General features: G+C 38.0%; 1 protein-coding gene across 5 annotated transcripts in view; it reads right to left on the bottom strand.

The window, feature by feature from the left end:
- RALYL (RALY RNA binding protein like) overlaps window positions 1-20,412 on the bottom strand; it is an 832,191-nt gene that overhangs the window by 231,138 nt on the left and 580,641 nt on the right. The window contains exon 1 of one of the 5 annotated variants that reach the window (XM_070382899.1): window positions 18,803-18,926. The exons of the other annotated variants lie outside the window; for them this stretch is intronic. Coding sequence (XP_070239000.1) covers window positions 18,803-18,839 — 37 coding nt within the window. The 5' untranslated portion in view covers window positions 18,840-18,926. Of the gene's footprint in view, window positions 1-18,802; window positions 18,927-20,412 lie in introns of those variants that run through there. 5 annotated transcript variants of the gene reach the window in all.

Here is a 20,412-nt window from a genome sequence, read left to right as displayed (position 1 = left end):
GAGATATTTAATAGTTGATGTCATTATCAGAATGCATGAATGTCACACTTCCAAAGTAAACCGTTGGAGATCTTCCAATCCAATGTCTATTCATACTTAAATCTCATAACTCCCTTTCCAGCAGAATTGTTCAAGAGGACTTCCATCTTGGGGATAAACTTAACCCCTCTTTATTCTCTAAACCACGAACTTCCACATCTCCATTTCTGTTTCATTGTATAACCTCCTCCCTACTTCCAATCACCAATAGTCTACCTGCCCTTCAAATTTTAAATATCATAGCAGGAATAATCTTATCTTCTCAAGATGACAAGTGAATTTTGAGAACAGTTTATGTTGTATTTGTATAAACTTCTTTACTACCTTATTTACAGCCCCTAGTATAGCTTATTATCAAATAAACATTTGCTAAATATGTGAATGAATTTAATGTTTTTATCACTTAAAATATCCATATATAATTTATGGGCATTTTATATGATATTGCATATTTTGTTTCCAACATGGATTTAAGCCAATTTATGTTTTATAAATATTGCTGTTAAAAATGGCATATGCTGTTTCTGTCTTTTGAAAGTCTAAATAGAGTTTAAATCATATTATGTTAATGATTATCCTTTAGTTATAGCCCACAAAAGCCAAGTAAACTGCTAGGTGGTAACTAAAACATCTCTTTCGGACTTTCTCTAATTTTCTGAAAATTATCTGCAAGGAAGATATTACATATGACTACACTCCCAGAAAAAAGTTATGTAAATGTAATCTGGATCAATTATGTTGCCTCTTAGCAGGTTTGTCTATTATGAAGCTATTCAAAATGATAGTTATTTAAGGCTTCTTGATTTTATACATTCAACTTGCTCTAAGGTCATTTTAAATATCTGAATTCATTTTATAGTTTTGTTCTCTTAAAATTTTGTGAAGTAGTAATAATTTATTGTTTTATATCCAATGAACATACAAAGCTACTTGCTTGGAAAGTAATTATTTTCATAATCTTCATCTAAAATTTAAAGGAGACCAATGATTTCTAACCAGATTCCTCAATGTTATTAAATTGTTTGCTACTCCTGTATGCATCCAGAAAAAAAAAAAACATAAAATGTATTTATGCAGGTTGTTTACAACTAGATTAAGCTTTTCATCATTTCCAGTGTTTATGAGTAGAGTATATAGAAATCTGTATCATTCATTATGAGATTCGTGTATCTGGGTTCTGGCAGTTTTATTCTCTCTCACAGTAACTCATATTTCTAAATTGAAGGACTCATAGACGTATACTACATGATGTTCACACTCAACTAGAACATGGGGAATGTAAAAATTATTATTAAAGGAACGGAAAATCACGTTTTTTTAAAGAAACATCGTTTTTTAAAGCGTGAACAGATGTGTTTTCTACTAAAGGACACTACAACACTTTTTGATTAAAGCATGCATTAAACTAATTAATCTATTTTAGTAGTCCATTCTAATCTTATCAAACTTCTTATTTAATGCTATCCTTTTTCCTTGGTAAACTGACTAGATTGATTGGATTCATTGTTCAAAATAATTAACTATCATTATCACAAATCAAATTTCTATAGCAATGGGGAAAGAAACCAGTGTGGCCTATACCCTTTCTTGGTTGGGTTTTTGTCATGACAATATATCCTCATATATAATTTAATGACCCTGGCAATTAAGTTATATCTAGAAAGAAAAAAAAACTGTAATTAAGCCACTTCTCAAAAGAAGAAAGTAACATTTTGACACATATGCATTTGAATAACACTGGTGCTCAGATGATTAAAAAAAATAATACTGGTTTAGGAAGATCTTAAGCAGAGGGAAATTTAAAGAATATTCATTAAATACATACAATTAAAGTATATACAATGATTTTACCTGCTATTAAATTCATACCATGATAAATAGCAGGTTGATTGCACATCATGGAAAAGAATGAATGAAGCTATGCTCATAATTAATATGTGATTGCAAAATAGAATATTCTTAAAACTCATAATACTATTCCTATTATGAAAATAATACTGAAGTGTTCCATTGGGGGAGATTAATTAGGCATTGTGAAAAATACAGAGTACTTCTACTTAGAGCTTGATTATGGACTATGGATTTGACAGTTATCTGGTGAAGTTCCAAACACAAATTTCAGGAAATGAGGGACTTGCCTATAAAATATCAAACAGTGTAATGTGCATAGTGTAGGGGGGAGATGATGAAGTAAGACCCAGAGGAATAGTTGAGAATTTTGGTAATCACCTAGTCAAAATACAGAGGAGGATTTTTTTTTTTTTTTTTTGGACTTGGTTATATAATGATTTGGTAAGTAACAGGGCAGAGGCTAGAACAAGTTGCTTTAGAAGTCTTCAGTCAAAGCCTGTGGCTCTGGGCCAGAAAAGACAGAAAAGATGGATTGTAAATGAATGTCAAAGATGATACTTTTTAAGTTTGCCAGAAATTGGAGCAGTAGGTCAAGAGTCTTGGACATTGTTCTTATACCACAGATAAACAAATGGCTAACTGAATATCTATAATAAAGGTTCCTAGCACTCTAAAGAGGGGAACAAATTATGATGAAATATCCTTAATTCAGATGTGAAACCTGTCTTTATATCGTTACTGAAATACAGACACTGACGTTTTCACATTATTAATTTGGAATAATTATTAGATTGCCAACCATGAAGAGGAGTTGAGGTTTAAAACTTTGTAATCTTGCACATGTAAAAACCTGCCAAGAGGGACTTCTCTGGTGGTGCAGTGGTAAAGAATCTGTCTTCCAATGAAGGGAACACAGTTTTAATCCCTTGTCAGGAACTAAGATCCCACATGCCAAGAGCAAACTAATCCTGCAGGCTGCGAGCTACCAAGCCCAGGCACTAGAGAGAAGCCATGTGCCATAGTGAAGATTCTATGTGCTACAGCTAAGGCCTGACACAGCCAAAAACAAATAAATATTTTTAAAACCGCAAAGAATATTATGGCTGCCTCAGGAACAATTTCGTTAGAAGGTAAATATGTGTGTTAGTTTATGTTACTGAATGTAATCATGTAAGTTAAAAAATACAATAAAAGTGAAAGTGAAGTCACCCAGTCGTGTCCGACTCTTTGCGACCCTGTGGACTATCGCCCACCAGGTTCCTCTGTCCATGGGATTCTCCAGGCAGGAACACTGGAGTGGGTTGCCATTTCCTTCTCCAGTGGATCTTGCTGACCCAAGGATTGAACCCAGGTCTCCCGCATTGGGAGACGCTTTACCCTCTGATCCAGCAGGAAAAGATAAAACTAAAGTCAAAGACTTAACTATATTAGTGAATTCACTCATCTGGAGAAGGAAATGGCAACCCACTCCAGTATTCTAGCCTGGAGAATCCCATGGCCAGAGGAGCTTGGTGGGCTGCAGTCCACGGGTCCTCCCATGAGCAGGGTACAGAGTCAGGTAAAGTACAAGATACAAAGGTTAAAAATAAACCTAGACCTGTGCAAAGAAACAGATAGAACGTGCAGTATGGTGCGTACTTCACTAGATACTATGAAGGGTAGTGGAAGAGCATGGAGAACATGTCGTGTAGCAGAATGGTGAACTTAGAAGAGGTGGCTGTACCTAGGAAGACAGACGATTGTAATGACAAAAAGAGCTGCTTGACAGCTGGAGATCCTCTGGAGAAGGGCATGACAACCCACCCCAGTATTCTAGCCTGGAGAATCCCATGGCCAGAGATGAGCTGTAGTCCACCGGGTCGCAAAGAGTCAGACACAACTCAGCCACTAACACTTTCACTTTTTTCTTTCTTTCATTTGAATATAAGAAAAGAACATTATCACATGTATTTCTATTCAACTTTAGCTTTTCAGTAACAATGTTATTTTTAATGCAATAACTAGAGCTGAATAAACCCCTAATCCCCTACTTATTGGTCACAATAAATGCTGATGAGTAATGGAATAAATCCGTTTCTCTTCTGTGAAATTGAAGACATTAGCAGAAATAACTTTGCAGTCTTTTTGCTTGGTTCTATGTCATTGTTTTGGAAGGAATGATGCTAAAGCTGAAACTCCAGTACTTTGGCCACCTCATGGGAAGAGTTGACTCATTGGAAAAGACTCTGATGCTGGGAGGGACTGGGGGCAGGAGGAGAAGGGGACGACAGAGGATGAGATGGCTGGATGGCATCACTGACTTGATGGACGTGAGTCTGAGTGAACTCTGGGAGTTGGTGATGGACAGGGAGGCCTGGCGTGCTGCGATTCATGGGGTCTCAAAGAGTCGGACACGACTGAGCGACTGAACTGAACTGAACTGATGTCATTGTTGGGTAACATTTATAAAAACTGGAGCATGAATCAAATGAAAGTCCTGGCAATTCTGTCCAACCAGACCCGCCTATGGAGCACTGTGATTGCGTGTGGTGAACACGGTAACTTTAGGCTCAAACTGGAAGAAAATCAGTATTCTGTCATCTACACTGCTAACGGAGGTGTAAGATGTGGTTATTAAAAAGACTGTAATCCTAACTAGATAAAATTGGAAATTTCACTACTAATTTTACTTAAAGCAGGACCTGAATACATCCCAATTCTTCCTCAGTGAAACAAATCTTAGATTCTTTCATGATCAGCAAAGTAAATTTTCTTAGAGAAATTTAGTCATGCTCCTCTGAAGCCTTAAAGGAACAGATAATAGAATATTAGTTTAGTGTCCTTCAAAATATCTAAAATTTAACTTATGCCTGCTAAAATGAAAGACTATAATGAAAAATACTATTTGAAATTAACCTCACATCCTTCTGTGAAGCAAGCCTTTCTGGAAATCATACATGTTTGTATTCCGTGAAATCCCAAGTGAACACACTTGACACTCGACCAAAAAGAAGGCTGCTGCTGCTAAGTACCAAGTCGCTTCAGTCGTGTCCGACTCTGTGCGGCCCCATAGACGGCAGCCCACCAGGCTCCGCTGTCCCTGGGATTCTCCAGGCAAGAACACTGGGGAGGTTGCCATTCCTTCTCCAATGCATGAAAGTGAAAAGTGAAAGTGAAGTCGCTCAGTCGTGTCCGACTCTCAGCGACCCCATGGACTGCAGCCCACCAGGCTCCTCCGTCCATGGGGTTTTCCAGGCAAGAGTACTGGAGGGGGGTGCCATTGCCTTCTCCAAAAAAGAAGGTTAAGGTGGTTGAATTTTAAGTTTACTGCCTTTATAAGGCAAAATAAAAACAAATAATTATTTATTCGAACAGAGGTGTACTCCATTTTGTATATGAAGATGTCACAAGCAATGTGGCACAAATATTATATATATATAAAAGTATATGAAGGAGACATTGCAGTTCTGATGGCTGTGTTTTGGCCCTAGCCTGGTCTGTCTTCCTCATTTCATCCGTGTTATCTTGCAAGGAGGTCATTCTTTGAAGGATGGCTGGGCAGGGTGACTACATGGTCCCTGATCCAGTAAAGGGGTTAAGCCATCTAGGCCATAGGAAGCTCAAATCTGTGACCTTGGAGCCTTTAGCTTGGTGTTTTAACCAACTCAGGTAAGACATTTGAAATACATTTATCAAGCACATAATATTTTACTTTCTTTATTGAGTTCCTTATTGCTCCTCTAACAATTTTATCCTTTTTTCAATTACCAAGTCCAGAAAGTAAAATGACTTGTCAGTAAAAATTCTTAAAAATCTCAATTATACTTAAAAAATAAAAAAAACATGTAGCATGCAGATCTTTTCAGGGTCTCTGCGCTACTCTAATAGCTTCTTTTCAGCTGTTCCATTCTAAGCATTTATGTCAGAAATTTGCCAATTCTGAGAAAAAATTTTGTGCTCTAACCATTCAGGTCAATTTAATGTGCAGTATTCATTATTGACACGGATTGTACATCCACATATTTGAAACATTGAAAGCCCTTGAGAGAGCTTTTACCTGCAATAACTTTAAGTGCTTTGGAAATGAGGTCACTTTTAGTTACAATTCAAGAATTTCTAGTTGATATCACTACTGAATAGTGAAAATAATAGAAAGGACATTGAAAGAAAAGAAGAAAAACGTAGGCAGTGAAATGACTTTATCTGATCATTCTAATTATATCCCAAAGTTGAAAAGTGACATCACCACTTAGTAACACAGATGTATTATGTATGACATGAAGTCTCAACTTTCATAGATTCAGCCAGTAGGTCCTGGACTTGGTTCGAGTTACTCTTTCTAGTCTGTCTCTGTGATGCTGAGGTCTGAAAAAAATCAGCCACTGAGTTACTGCTGAGATTAATAGCTACAAATCTGTGGAGAAACAAACAATTTGTTCTTCTAACTGATGCAAAATTGATTTAACAAATAATGAAACCTAGAAATAGAGCCAACCCTGGATAGGGGAAAAAACTGAGAATGCAGAGAAGCAAGTTTTAATTCTGAAAGTGTTATCAGCTTTAAGTCTTCAATTCTTGTAATGATCCAAAAATCTGGAAACTTTAACTAGAAATTAGCCCAATGATTGGAGAAAGCAATGGCAACCCACTCCAGTACTCTTGCCTGGAAAATCCCATGGACGGAAGAGCCTGGTGGGCTGAAGTCCATGGGGTCGCTAAGAGTCGGACACGACTGAGCGACTTCCCTTTCAATTTTCACTTTCATGCATTGGAGAAGGAAATGGCAACCCACTCCAGTGTTCTTGCCTGGAGAATCCCAGAGCCTGGCAGGCTGACCTCTATGGGGTCGCATGGAGTCAGACACGACTGAAGTGACTTAGCAGCAGCAGCAGCAGCAGCCCAATGATTAGTGCAACAGAAGTCCTTGGGAGAAAGCTATTATTTCACATCACTTTAAAAGTGTGCCTTTAATTTTGGGTAAGCAATATTAAATTACCCAAGACATAATGTAACTGGTTTTAGATTCCTCTTAATACATCTTCTTTTAATTCCTGTTAGGTATATTAGAGTTGTTGATAGAGAAAAACAACTCTAAAAGCTGAGGCTCTAAAGGACTTAGTACATGAACATCATCCACAGATATTTTTAAATATAAAAAGGAAGAGATATTTCATCGATAGACTATCACAGTGATTTTTTGGAGGGGGGATAACTGTAGTTTCTATTTTGTGAAGGAGGTGCATAAGTAAAGCAATCTATTCCTTTAATCCTTCAACATCTATTGATTGAGGGTCTCCCAATGCCAGACCACGCTGGGATGTAGCAGTGAAGAAAGGGGTCTAGTCTCTGTCCTCAGGGGCCATAGTTAAATGATTGGATACATTATAATTTACACACAGGCACACATTAGTACACAGGAATACATATAAATGTCAACTCCACTAGTCATGCGGAGCTTAGAGAAATTAATGAGCAGGAGGTGATTGTCTAAACTGGCCCCTTCTCTACAACAGCTACGCCACAAAGTTGAGAGGGACAAGTGATAGGAAGACTTTAATACCGATGTAGACATTCACTCAGAATAACTGAAAGGTGCAGCCCACAGAATTCTAGTTGATAACACAGAGCGATGATGCTTGCCTGTCAACTGAAATGACCTCTAGACCTACATGGGTGTTAAGGAAACTTGGCAGTTCAAGTTTATTTACATTAGAACAAGTAAAAGTATAGTGAAGTGTAAACATTGTCCACTACACCAGAAAGTCTCCAAGAACCAAGAATTGTTTGGCATCATATTCTAAGTATCAGTCTGTACCCAGTGACTGAAATCTTAGTCAAGAAATGATACACATGAACTTATTTAAAGAACAGAAATAGAGTCAAAAATGTAAAAAAAATAAACCAACTTAGAGTTACCAGAAGCAAAGGAGGGGAGAAAAGAGCTGGGAGGTTGGGGCTGATATATACACACGGTGTGTGTGTGCTCACTTGTGTCTGACTCTTTGCAACCCCGTGAACTGCAGCCTGCCAGGCTCCTCTGTCCATGGTATTTTCCAGGCAAGAATGCGGGAGTAGGTTGCCATTTCCTCCTCCAGGGGATCTTCCCAACCCAGGGATCCAACCTGTGTCTCTTGCATCTCCTGCATTGGCAGGCAGATTCTTTACCACTGCATCACCTGGGAAGCACATATACACCCTACTATGTGACTGCAGCCATGAGATTAAAAGGCGCTTACTCCTTGGAAGGAAAGTTATGACCAACCTAGATAGCATGTTCAAAAGCAGAGACATTACTTTGCCAACAAAGGTTCGTCTAGTCAAGGCTATGGTTTTTCCTGTGCTCATGTATGGATGTGAGAGTTGGACTGTGAAGAAGGCTGAGCGCCAAAGAATGGATGCTTTTGAAGTGTGGTGTGTTGGAGAAGACTCTTGAGAGTCCCTTGGACTGCAAGGAGATCCAACCAGTCCATTCTGCAGGAGATCAGCCCTGGGATTTCTTTGGAAGGAATGATGCTAAAGCTGAAACTCCAGTCCTTTGGCCACGTCATGCGAAGAGTTGACTCATTGGAAAAGACTCTGATGCTGGGAGGGATTGGGGGCAGGAGGAGAAGGGGACGACAGAGGATGAGATGGCTGGATGGCATCACTGACTCGATGGACGTGAGTCTGAGTGAACTCCGGGAGTTAGTGATGGACAGGGAGGCCTGGCGTGCTGCGGTTCATGGGGTCCCAAAGAGTCGGACACTACTGAGCGACTGATCTGATCTGATATATATAAATGCTCTGGTGGCTCAGACGGTAAAGTGTCTGCCTATAATGCTTATCATGTGGGAGACCCGGGTTCAATCCCTGGGTTGGGAAGATCTCCTGGAGAAGGAAATGGCAACCCACTCTAGTATTCTTGCCTGGAAAACCCCATGGATGGTGGAACCTAGTAGGCTACAGTCCATGGGATCACAAAGAGTCAGACATGACTGAGCTACTTCAGTTTCTATATATAAAATAGATAACTAATAAGACTTACTGTATAGCATATGTACTATATTCAATGCTCTATAATGACATATATGGAAAAATAATTTTAAAAGAGCGGATATGTGTATATGTATAACTTTTTTGGACCCCATGGACTGTAGCACATTAGGCTCCTCTGTCCTCCACTATGTCCTGGAGTATGCTCAAATTTCCATGGAGTTGGTGTTGCTATCTAACCATCTCATTCTATGCAGCCCCCTTCTCCTTTTGCCTTCAATCATTCGCCATCAACTATACTCCAATACATTTTTTAAAATTACAAAAAAATCTCCAAAGATTAGTGGGATCTAGTCATCATTACAACATACTTTATATATTTCCAGGCTTTTAATTTTCCTGGTCCCAAAATAAAGTTATATTGTCATAACGATGTGACTATATTGAATTACAATATTTAGAGCATGCTTTTGGGGAAATAATACTACATTAGATACTTCTTTACAACCAGTCCCTAGGTTAACTCTGATATATGTTAACAATGTGGGCAACTTACTGAGGATTTTGGGCTCTAAGCCACCTGATCCTTTGATGTTCAGATAAACAAGGCAAGATTTACTTAATTGGGCTTAAAGTATATGGGAAATTACTACAACTGTTGATTTAAGTACTGTCAGTGGTAATCTAGGAGAAATAGTATTACTTATGTTGACTCAAAAAAAATAGGCATAACCTAAGAGTTGGGAGTTTTTATTCCGTGGGAATGTTAGGACTTGAGTCTGGGAGGCAGTATCCCAGGTGACTTCAAGAGAGCTGACTCCAAGGAGGTGGGGGAGAAGCCGGGCTATATACAAGTTTGCAGCAAAGGGGCAGGTAATCTGAATATCAAAAGATTCCTGTTAATTCAGAAAACCCAGGTCTCTCAGGTAAAGAGATTTGGTGATCTTCTCTGTGTGGGAAGGGGCAAGTGTCTGGGGTTACTGAAATCCTTTCTTTCATATCTGCGTGGGGCCAATCCTGCTTTCTTAACTGCTCACAACTTAATTCCCTGTTTACCATCAGAGACGCCAGGAGTGGTGGACGGCCGCCCCTCAGAGCCCCCAGCTCCTCAGCTGACGTAGCTGGTGGCCTCAGAATAGCTGGCTTTATTTCACTTGGACTCAGGAATTTTTATTTGGAAAAGGCTTGTTTACAGGTAGAGAGTAGGGCAGAAACCTTTCATTTCACACTTATGTCTAATGGCTTCCCCAACTAAGTACATTAGATGACTGTTTCCATCAGACAAAAACAACTTATAAGCATCTCTAACCTGAGAGATTACTAGTTAACTTAGTAAGTTTCCAATTTCCAAAGCCCCATTTCCATAGACTCAAGAAAATCACAGCAGCAGCCGTATCTATGATCTTCATGACACAATTTCTTATATCTTGTTCTTGCGCTGGCTTATTAACTTCTCCCTTAAATATTCAAGTAACCAAGAACATTTTTTAAAGAATTTTAAGTGACTTGTTTTTCTCTCAATTTCAAATAAATTTTTCATGTCCATTCAAATAGCCTCCTCCCTCCAAATCAAGCTTGGGTTCTGGAGAACTGGCACGGTGAATCATCTGAAGATGTTTTATGTCTAAATGGTGAATAAACAAGCAAATCCTAGAAACCTTCACGGAGCATCACTGCTTCAGCCTCTTTGGAAGCTGTAGCCATTAATCACATCTGAGTGTACTATCTTTGTTAGAAATGATCATTGGAAAGAGGCTACTTTCACATAAAAAGTTCTCTGAGGACAAATTCAGTGCTGAGAAACATTTTGTGACCACTTTTAAAATCCCAGTGTCCATTTTCCCCTTGCTGCCTTAGCAAAGCCAAAGTGAAAAAGTAAATGAATTTTTCCTTTCACTCCAAATAAAAATAACTGTTTTCTGATTTTTTCTATGTGAATTTCTATTTAATTCTGAACTAATCTCTCATTAATTACTGACACTATAAATTAAGTGGAATTAAATCCTCCAGGGCGTCTGTATCTTTACAGGTGTAGTGTATTTTTGATATTGTATTTAGGTTATGTTTGATATCATATAAAATAAAACACCAAAAATATTATAACCCAAAAGTACAGGTAAAGGTTAAGTTATGACTATACGCTGTTGTCATATAGTTTATTTTAAAATACACTTGAGTTGAAAGACACTGTTCAATTATGGAAGCAAAAAGGTATAAAGTAGCCAGACACCTACATGCACCCAGCAGAGGTGACTTCAAAGTCAAAATTCCCATTGCCTGTGGAGACTATTAAGAAGACAGATACTAGCAATTTAAAGAACAATGTGTGTTTATTTAAGGAAATACATCCAGCTGTTCCTCTAAGGCATTTTCAAGTTCACCGAGGGTCAAAAGAATCATATAATATAAAAATATACTTTCCGATGATAAGCAGCCTAAGGCATGAAACATTGCAAAAATATATGCCACAGTCTCTATAAGGAGTTCAAGGAAATAGATATGGATTTTATCTTTATTTTAAAATACAAATGAAGTTATAGAGATAATATAGCGTCAATGTAAGAGACCATTAAAACTTTGAATCAACTTGAATACATATATAATGTAGCTCTGTATAAGTAAAGGTGTCTGAAATGCCATAGTCAGAATGAGAGTACAATTCAGTAAATACTGCCAAGAAAATCAATAACTGCAAAAAGGAAAATGAATCAAAAGGTTATGCCAAACAATTTAGGTGTTCTAAAACAAGAAGAGTGTAAGGACTCTCAGTGAATTACTCAATCACGGTAAAGCACTTTGCTTTTTTAAGTCCTGAAATCTTTAATCTGTTTGCAGAAAAGATAGCACGCAAAGTAAATTCATTCATATGTGAACATTTCATTGAATATATACCTATGTAAAACTTTTCCTCAGGATATTTTTTTTTTCTGTTTTTATATGACTCAAAGAATAGGGATATTGATCAAACACTATATTTTGCCTTTTTAAAGTTAATTTCTTAGTTTCCTCAGGGGACATATAAGCTTATTCTTTCACTTTAGTCAATAGGTATTTTAATTTAACTTTGGGCATACAATTTCCTAAAGATTAGATATCAAAATTATAAATAACATTTTGAAAGTGCAATAAAAATCAAAAGTGCCATGGATTACTATATTATTGCTTTTATATGTTCAATTATTGTTCTATTACATAAATTACATTAGCCAGAAGTACCAAAATGCTTAAAACAATACTTGGCCTATAGCAAGAATTTAATAAATGTCTAATGTTATTTTTATTGTTTTTGGTGTTATTTTTAATTCATTTACAGAAGTCCTATTTTTCATTTCGATGAAAGCAAAGTTCTAACATTAAAATCATGTAAAACTAGAAATCAAATTTTTAAAATAAACATTTTAAGTTTGGTGGAAGAATGGCAAAAATTTCGATACTGTTCGAAGCCCAGTAGGATGTTTCACTTGCAAAAGAAAGGTCGTCTTAATTAACCTCTGTTGACAAGGCTGAATACACTTTCTTTGGGGAAGGTTAAATTTACTTACCATAAAGAACAACAATGAATACACAGTTTTACCTAATTCTACTCTTTTAGCATATGAAATACTCATCCTTAGCTTAGGGCTTCCCTGGTAGCTCAGTTGGTATAGAACCTGCCTGCCATGCAGGAGACTGGGGTTCGATCCCTGGGTTGGGAAGATCCTCTTGAGAAGGAAATGGCAAACCACTCAAGTGTACTTGCCTGGAAAATCCCATGGACAGAGGAGCCTGGTGGGCTGCAGTCCATGGGGTCACAAAGATTCGGGCACGACTGAGCAACTAACACCTTCATGCTTAGCTAGAAATGTCCTTGACCTTTATAATGTCAGCTTGCGTTGATGTTTTCGCTATCTGGCCCCATCTATTTTGGGCCAACTTCTGTCATAGCTGGTATTTGCATTTAACAATGTGAAACTGCTGTTTTTTTACTTACCAAAAATGACAATTTAAAATGGCTCAACCAAATGCATAGAGTGTCCAAAAAACATAATTATACTAGATTATGGTTTTTAAGAAAGTTGCTTTCCAAGTGGGACAAAGACTACTTCCTATATTTTTCCACTATCCATCAATGCTTTTGAATGGTCATCTTTTCATATAATCATGTAAAACACTCCTGCATTCATGACAATATGTTCAAAAGGTGTGTTGATATCCAGTTTAACAGTAATCTTATTGTGCTAAGAGCCTAGTTGCCACATGTGTATCTTCTGTGCTCAATAAATACAAATCTACAGCATAATTTCTAACTATAACAGTCTTTGAGAGAGAAATGCCATTTGTAGAGAACATTTACCTGAACATCTTGAGGCAGAGGCGATGCCATGGGTTTTATGCAGGTCTAGATAAAAATGCAGCACAGATTGTTAGACTAGAGAACCTAAGAGAACAGGTGATATATGAGAGACACATTGTTTTCTGAATGTAGATCAGCTAAAAGAAAATGTACAAATGCTCACAAAGTGACCTTTACTTTTGCAGAGCATTGTTAGATTGAAAAATACATGGAGTAGATTGACAGAGAGAGAAATGAGTAAGTATTCCCAGAGACAGAATCAGTTGCAGGCTGGAGCCTGTAACAGCCAAGCAGATGATTAAGGTATGCAGGGCAGACCAACATGCATTTCCATATAAGGTCAATGTGTATCAAGAGTCTCATCACTCAGCCTTTGTACATCTCCGCTCCCAAACTGGAGACTATGGTCCCATTGAGCATGCTCAGTCAGATCATCCTGATTCTATCCATGCAGACATGATTCCAAGGAGGAATGTATAAGTCACAAATTATCAGTTCATACCAGTCATAGAATTCATATTAAGAACTTGAGAGAAAAAAAGATTTGAGGAATTTCAGATGTCAAAGCAGAATTCCCAATAAGCATCAATAACAGAAAAATCAAGGATTGAATTTAATAGCGTACTCCAGAGAGTACTGTGATCTTGTGTCTTTCTGCCCAAGCCTTAAGAAGTCTAATAGCAATTCTATCAAACTATAAACTTATTTTTTCTCATAACAAGATTTTTAAAGAAAGTGTTAACATACCAAGAATATAAGGGTATTTATAAGAAGATAAATCAGAAAATATTCTTGTTCAAATAATGTCTTTCTGACCTCTGGATGACCACTGTTTGACTGTCATTCAATTAATGATTGGATACCTTGCCTAGTATAAAGTGGAATGAAATTAGAGCATTCTCACAATTGTCATTTTAATCAAAGCATTGCATGAGTCAGTTAAAAGTTAATAAATATACTTCATATCTCAATTTAATTATACATAGAATATACCATTCCATTTAATTCTATGACTTGGTCTACCCAGTCAGTGCTCCCAATGCTTTTTATTTCAAAATTTTTTTTTCAAAGTATAATTTATTTACAATGGAGTGTTAGTTTCAGGTATACAGCAAAGTGCTTCAGTTAAATATATATATATATATATATATATATATTCTTTGAGATTAGTTTTGATTATAGGTTATTATAAGATATTGAATATAGTTCCCTGGGCTATACAATAGGCCATGCTGTGCTGTGCTTAGTCATATCCAACTCTTTTTGACCCCATGGACTGTAGCCCACAAGGCTCCTCTGTCCATGGGATTCTCCAGGCAAAACACTGGAGTGGGTTGCCATTCCCTTCTCCAGGGGATCCTCCTGACCCAGGAATCAAACTGGGGCCTCCTGCACTGCAGGCGAATCCTTTACCAGCTGAGCTACCAGGGAAGCCTACAGTGGGCCATGGCTGTTCATCTGTTTTATATACAGTAGTGTGTATCTGTTAATCTCAGTCTCACGTCTTTTCATTAACTCCACTTATTGCCTCCTTTGTGGCCCTCCAATATCCCAAGTACCCTAGGCACCTTGCACATGCTATTTCTTCCTGAACTATCCAGGAATAGAGCAAATGGCAGAAAAGGAGTTTTGGAAGATGGGGTGGGAAATAGGAGGCTCCCTGATGGCTCAGGCAGGAAAGAATCCGTCTGCAATGTAGGAGGCCCAGGTTCAATCCCTGGGTTGGGAAGCTCCCCTGGAGAAGGGGATGGCCACCCACTCCAGTGTTCTTGCCTGGAAAACCCCATAGACAGAGGAGCCTGGAGGGCTATAGGACGTGACTGAGAGGCTCTCACTTTTCAGTGGGGTAGTCAGGAAAAGCCAATGGGATTAAGGTGACACTGGATCAGACACCCAAGGGAAATGAAGGAGCAAACCCTGCTTCCTGGATGGCAGAGATGCTTTCTATACATGAAGATGCAAGTGAGGCCTCCCATCAACAGGAAGAGACACACAGACGAGCAAGCACCTGATGAATTTGGGGATAATGACGTAGCCCAATAAAGGCTAGAATATAGTTTACCAGGAAGGCAGTGAGCTGTGAGTGACAATGACGTCAGTGTCTGTGTTATAAGGTTATGGTTGTGCTTCATCTTCTAGTTCAGCAACTCCCAGTATTTGAGAATATGAAAACACCTTCTGAAACATTGAAACCCGAGATCCCTGTGTATGGTTGTCTTTCTTAAATATAAAATACATGGCATTAAAAGCCGTTAAAAATTTAGTACAGCCTTTTAAATACATTAGTTTTCATTAGAACCAAAAAAATGTGGGCATGTGGGTATATATGTATGTGTATACAATATACATATACATGTTTTTATCATTACACGGGCAGTGATTGATAATCCGTATGGATACTAGAGTCTCTCACAGTAAAACCACGGTCACATGGACAGGAAGCCCACGAGACAAAGCCACAGCATAGGGGATGAGAATTTACACCTGTCTTTCGGTAGGAAGCTTACATGAGAGGCCTATGTTGTGAAAGACTGAGGATTAGAGAGGAAAGACACCATGGAAAACATCTCTGCACCGTCTGCTGAAGTTAGAGAAGAAGAAATTGCAACCCACAGAGATAACAGGTATCGGCTGAGATTGTGAGCCGAGAACTATAACTAGGATTCAGATTCCTGAAGTGATCTCATCACCTATTTCCATAATACAATGGATAAGATCCCCCAAACATATCATTAGCAATCAAAAACCTGTTCCTAGTTAGTAAAACAAAACGCTATACACTTAAAATTCAATGTACACAGGTCTGTCTTCCATGGTACAAGGATTGTAATATTTTTCAAATTCTATATCTAATATCATATGGATCCCACTATAGTTTTTCTCTTAAGTCTCTATTTCAAAAACATATTCATCTTTAAGAATGTATCTCTACATCTCTTCTAAAAACCAAAAATTATTTTCTCAAGGTCATCTGGAATTTCAGCAAAGGAGAATACAGGTGTACCTTATTTTATGCATAATAAAGATTTTTGAAAATTAAACATAAGCCACATACTTCAGTAAACGGATTGATTCAATATGTATAAAAATTCAATATTTAAATGCTAAAAGAAAAATTTATACTGGTGATGATTACCGCCCCACCCTAATTTGTACAAACAGGCTTATATATGTTAAGAGTTCCTTAAAGTGGTTTCTACCTGCTTGGCTCTCACAAAATACATCTCTGACACAGGAGAATGTTTTTAATACCACTTGAAAAATCCTGTATCTAATTAAAAGTCCTCATGCAGTTATGCACAGGTAAGATCTGCCATCTGAATGAACACTGAAGCAGTTTCCTTTTCTAAAACAATTGCTCCATTTTGATGGAGCAAGGAAAGGGAGACTCTTCCCTCTCTCTCCTCCTTTTCTACCGGGAATTATAAATAACCAATCTAGACATGATTAAGGAGTGGGTTTCACAGTCCCCCATGGATTTCTAAGGACTTGGTGCAGTGTATACTTTAAAATGTCTTTTCTAGGATTTTCACTCTCCTGCTTCTTTTCAAACCCCTGGCATAATCTTCTGCACTTTCCTATTTCTCCTCTCGGAGCTTCTAAAAGAAAGTTGCATTATTTTTACTAAAGGACATTATATTAGATTGCTGGGGAATGAGGACATTAGAAACTTTACTTATGTAATGTTCCAATTCAAAAAAAATCATAAGAACACTTTCTTTCCCACATTGGAATTTGATAAGTGTGCAATTATTGCTTTAATTGGATTACAATTGCCTCTAGGTTAGTTTATGTTCTTCACATGATCAAAAACACATAAAAGACATGATTTAAAATGGAAATGCACTGTATTTTGGTGATAGGATAATTCAGATATTTTCAGATAGCAAATAATTGCATTACATTCCACTTTGGCAAGTGTTATTAGTATAAGAAACAACTTCATTTAAGGATTCTATTTGCTTTTATTGCTAAGCTTCCTATATACTTTCTTATATTCTTGCTCTCCAATATTTTATATGGTTAGAATATAGAAAGTTAATTCAATGTAATACAGCTAACTGATACAATTAAACATAAGTAACACATTAGTTTTTTTTTTTTTAAACTAAACCATTCAGTACATCCTACTCTTCTAACTTGTCTCATGTAATTCACAATTTCTTCCTGCTGCTTAATCGCAGACTTCAGCAAGCACATTTTAGGAGGAGAGATTCAGTATGATTTTTCTGTGAATCTTTTATTTGTCATGGGCATTAAGGCAACGATTACTCACATGGAAAGAAATGAGGGGGTGTAGAAAAGATACAGGAGTAAAGGTGCGAGATGGTTTTCAAGTACATGCACAATTTAGATTCATTCTTGTGGGAGGGAATCACAAGGGAATTAATCAGCAATATATTTGTAGATTTTGCACCAATCACTTCTATAAGAAAAAAAGTAGCAAATTATTGCCTGTTGTTTCTCAATCACAAGAAAGAAATAGTATCAAAAGGCAATCAGCCATAGAAAATCAGACTGGAAGTCCTATCCCTCAGAGCCTTTTGTGCTGCGTAAAACTTTGAGCAAGAGAAATGTCAGTGCTCATACCTTAAATTAAAAATGAGCAAAAAAAAAAATCACTCAAAAGATCACGTCTATCATAGTTTGGTTTTTTGATGGAGTGATTAATGTTAATAGTATTCCTATATTTTAAAATACTTGATAATGTAAAGGTATCATAGGGATCATGAAAAGTGCCGACTTGGGCTGTAGAACAAGTTGTAGTCACCTGTCTAAGATGGCAAATAGAGTCAGTGACAGGGCACAGTGGGCTCACCACGGTGATAATTACTTCAGGCAACACAGGAGAGCAAGGCATCCAGAGTTGGGCTCCCTGGAGACAGATGTGCCTGGAGAGCTTTCCATGACAGGCATGTTGCTTTACCATAAAACACAGCTTTACTGTAGGACTTCTGATTTTTAGCCGCATCCTAAAGGCTTTCAGTCCCATAATCATCTTTGTTCTGGACTTTAGGCCAGGGTGATGGTGCTGCTCTTTTCCCGTCAGAATCAGCCCCTTTAGGTTAGATTACAGATGACTCCTTTTAACCCTTGGAAACGGTGCCTGTAGTGAATTATGTTACAAACATGCTCTGGACCAAGAAGTTTGGCAATGAAGATCCTGTTACATATTCAGCTTGCCATTCACAATTAATTCTCTCCCCTCCATTCAGAACTGTTTTGTTTCCCCTGAGAGTTATGACTGAAACTGAATGAATAAATGGAAGTTTTTTTTTTTTTTTTTTTTTTAAGGAGGGAGAGAGAGAGAGAAAGAGGGAGAGAGAACTGTCCAGTTACCATGCCTGTATGAAGGATGCTGAGCTAGACTGAAATTGCATTTGATCTGTTTCTCTGTTGATTTTGTAAACCTTTCCAAAGGTTTCCATAGTAACAAGTGAATCAGTCCGATTCCCCCCAACATCTTTCAAGCATGTAACAGGGATAAAGATGAAGGTTAGGGTGAAAAAAGCTACAATATCTTTTCTACTCCCAGGATATATCTGAAGTCATGATTAGTCTTTTAAGAAATCGAGTATGTTTCTCCCACCACAGCCATATGAAAAAGTTGGTTCTGAATTTACTTACATCTCTGATGTCTGCGTTTGCTCCTGTACATGGTCATTCTGAAAAAAAAATCCGACTTTCTAAGAAGTAATTGCTTTGACCACGGAGACAAAGAGACGGGTTGTGCTCCTGCTTTGCAGTAAGACTGTTGCTCACTGACAGAAGGTAACCAGCAGTCACACAGGGAAAGCCAGGGTAATACCATTCTCATAAAATTACAGGGGAGACGCTACAGCCTGTAACTACTCTCTCTAATGCAAATCTTCTAGAGCAAACTGTAGTTCCTTCACCTCCCCCAACCGGTATCAGTTAAGTTCTCTAATAAAATCTCTGCTGCTAAAGTGCTGTGCTCGAAGCAGTGTTGGATTAAGAAAGGATTCATATATTTAGCAAGAATAGTAAACCTCAAAAATCTAAATGTGAAATATAAGAACCTCTGTTTGATATTCACAGAAATTAAAAACCATCCTGCGGGTTCCCATGTCTTTCAGCCACTCTGGAATGTTTAGATTTGCCTTTTACTCTGAAACGACTAAGTTCTTTCCCTCTCTGAGCTCCCAAAGCACTTTGTGGGTTCAATAATTAAAGCCATTATCACTTTTAGTTTTGTCTAATTCTCCAACCAGACTGTTTCTCGGGCAAAGCAGGAATTGCATGTTTCCACATTATACCCTCAGGCCTAGTGCAGACCACACACCATGGCCTCAGGTTTGGGGAGTGCCTTACTCTGGGCTCCACGCTTGGTCCCCTCCAGAAAGAAGCCTGCCATGAAGCTCCCTCCTGCCCTCACCCTGCCACCTCGGGTGAGTCCGCAAACCTCTATTTTCACAGCATGCTTTCACAGTGTCTTGGGCACATCCTTATCTGAACAGCGTCATCTCGACTGAGGAAGCTTTGTCTCTGTATGTGTGGCTCTCTCCCCTCTGACAGCTGTGCCTGGCGCCCAGCTGAAGCCCAGGGCCTACCCCCCTCTCAACTCCTGCACAGGAATGTCTGACTTCAAACCGCCTTCACATGCTCGTTGGGGTGTCTGCAGTGCAGTTTTTACTTAAAATACAGAAGAATTTACACTAGTAAAGACTTTCTGTGTGCTATGACTCGACTATGCAGAAACCTTCATCTTCCAGCCAAAACCAGGAAACAACTTCAACGGACAAAATTCTTTTTTAGTGTTAGCGAACTCAAGCTGCTTATTAATAGGAGGAGGGATCACTCCCACAACTCTCCACAATAGGACTCTTTCAGTGTCATTAATACTTTGTATGTAAGTAATTGCTACAGTTTGTACTCCCAGATACCAAGAACAGCATTTTAAGTTTTTAGAGGAATTCTTCTCTAGTTCCCTTGATTTCAGACTAAGAAACTGCACTATTTAGTAAGACTCCGTCAAAGACCACGGTGGGTATTTCTTAACAATAATTTCTTAACAATACTGATACACAGTCAGTATCTGTATTTATCTACATAAAATGTGAAACCCTAGGAGGATTTGCCTTGGGTTTTCCATAATAGTGAGATAAAAATATTTCAAAAAGAAGGCCTTTTCTGAATGACATATAACCCACCTTATGGTCCACAACCTTACTTGCTTAATTTTTCTCCAGTAGCACTTGTGACCACCCGACACGATC

Source organism: Bos mutus, chromosome 14 (assembly GCF_027580195.1).
Source record: "Bos mutus isolate GX-2022 chromosome 14, NWIPB_WYAK_1.1, whole genome shotgun sequence".
NCBI classification, from domain to species: Eukaryota; Metazoa; Chordata; class Mammalia; order Artiodactyla; family Bovidae; genus Bos; species Bos mutus.
This window is presented reverse-complemented; position numbering and strand designations above follow the sequence as displayed.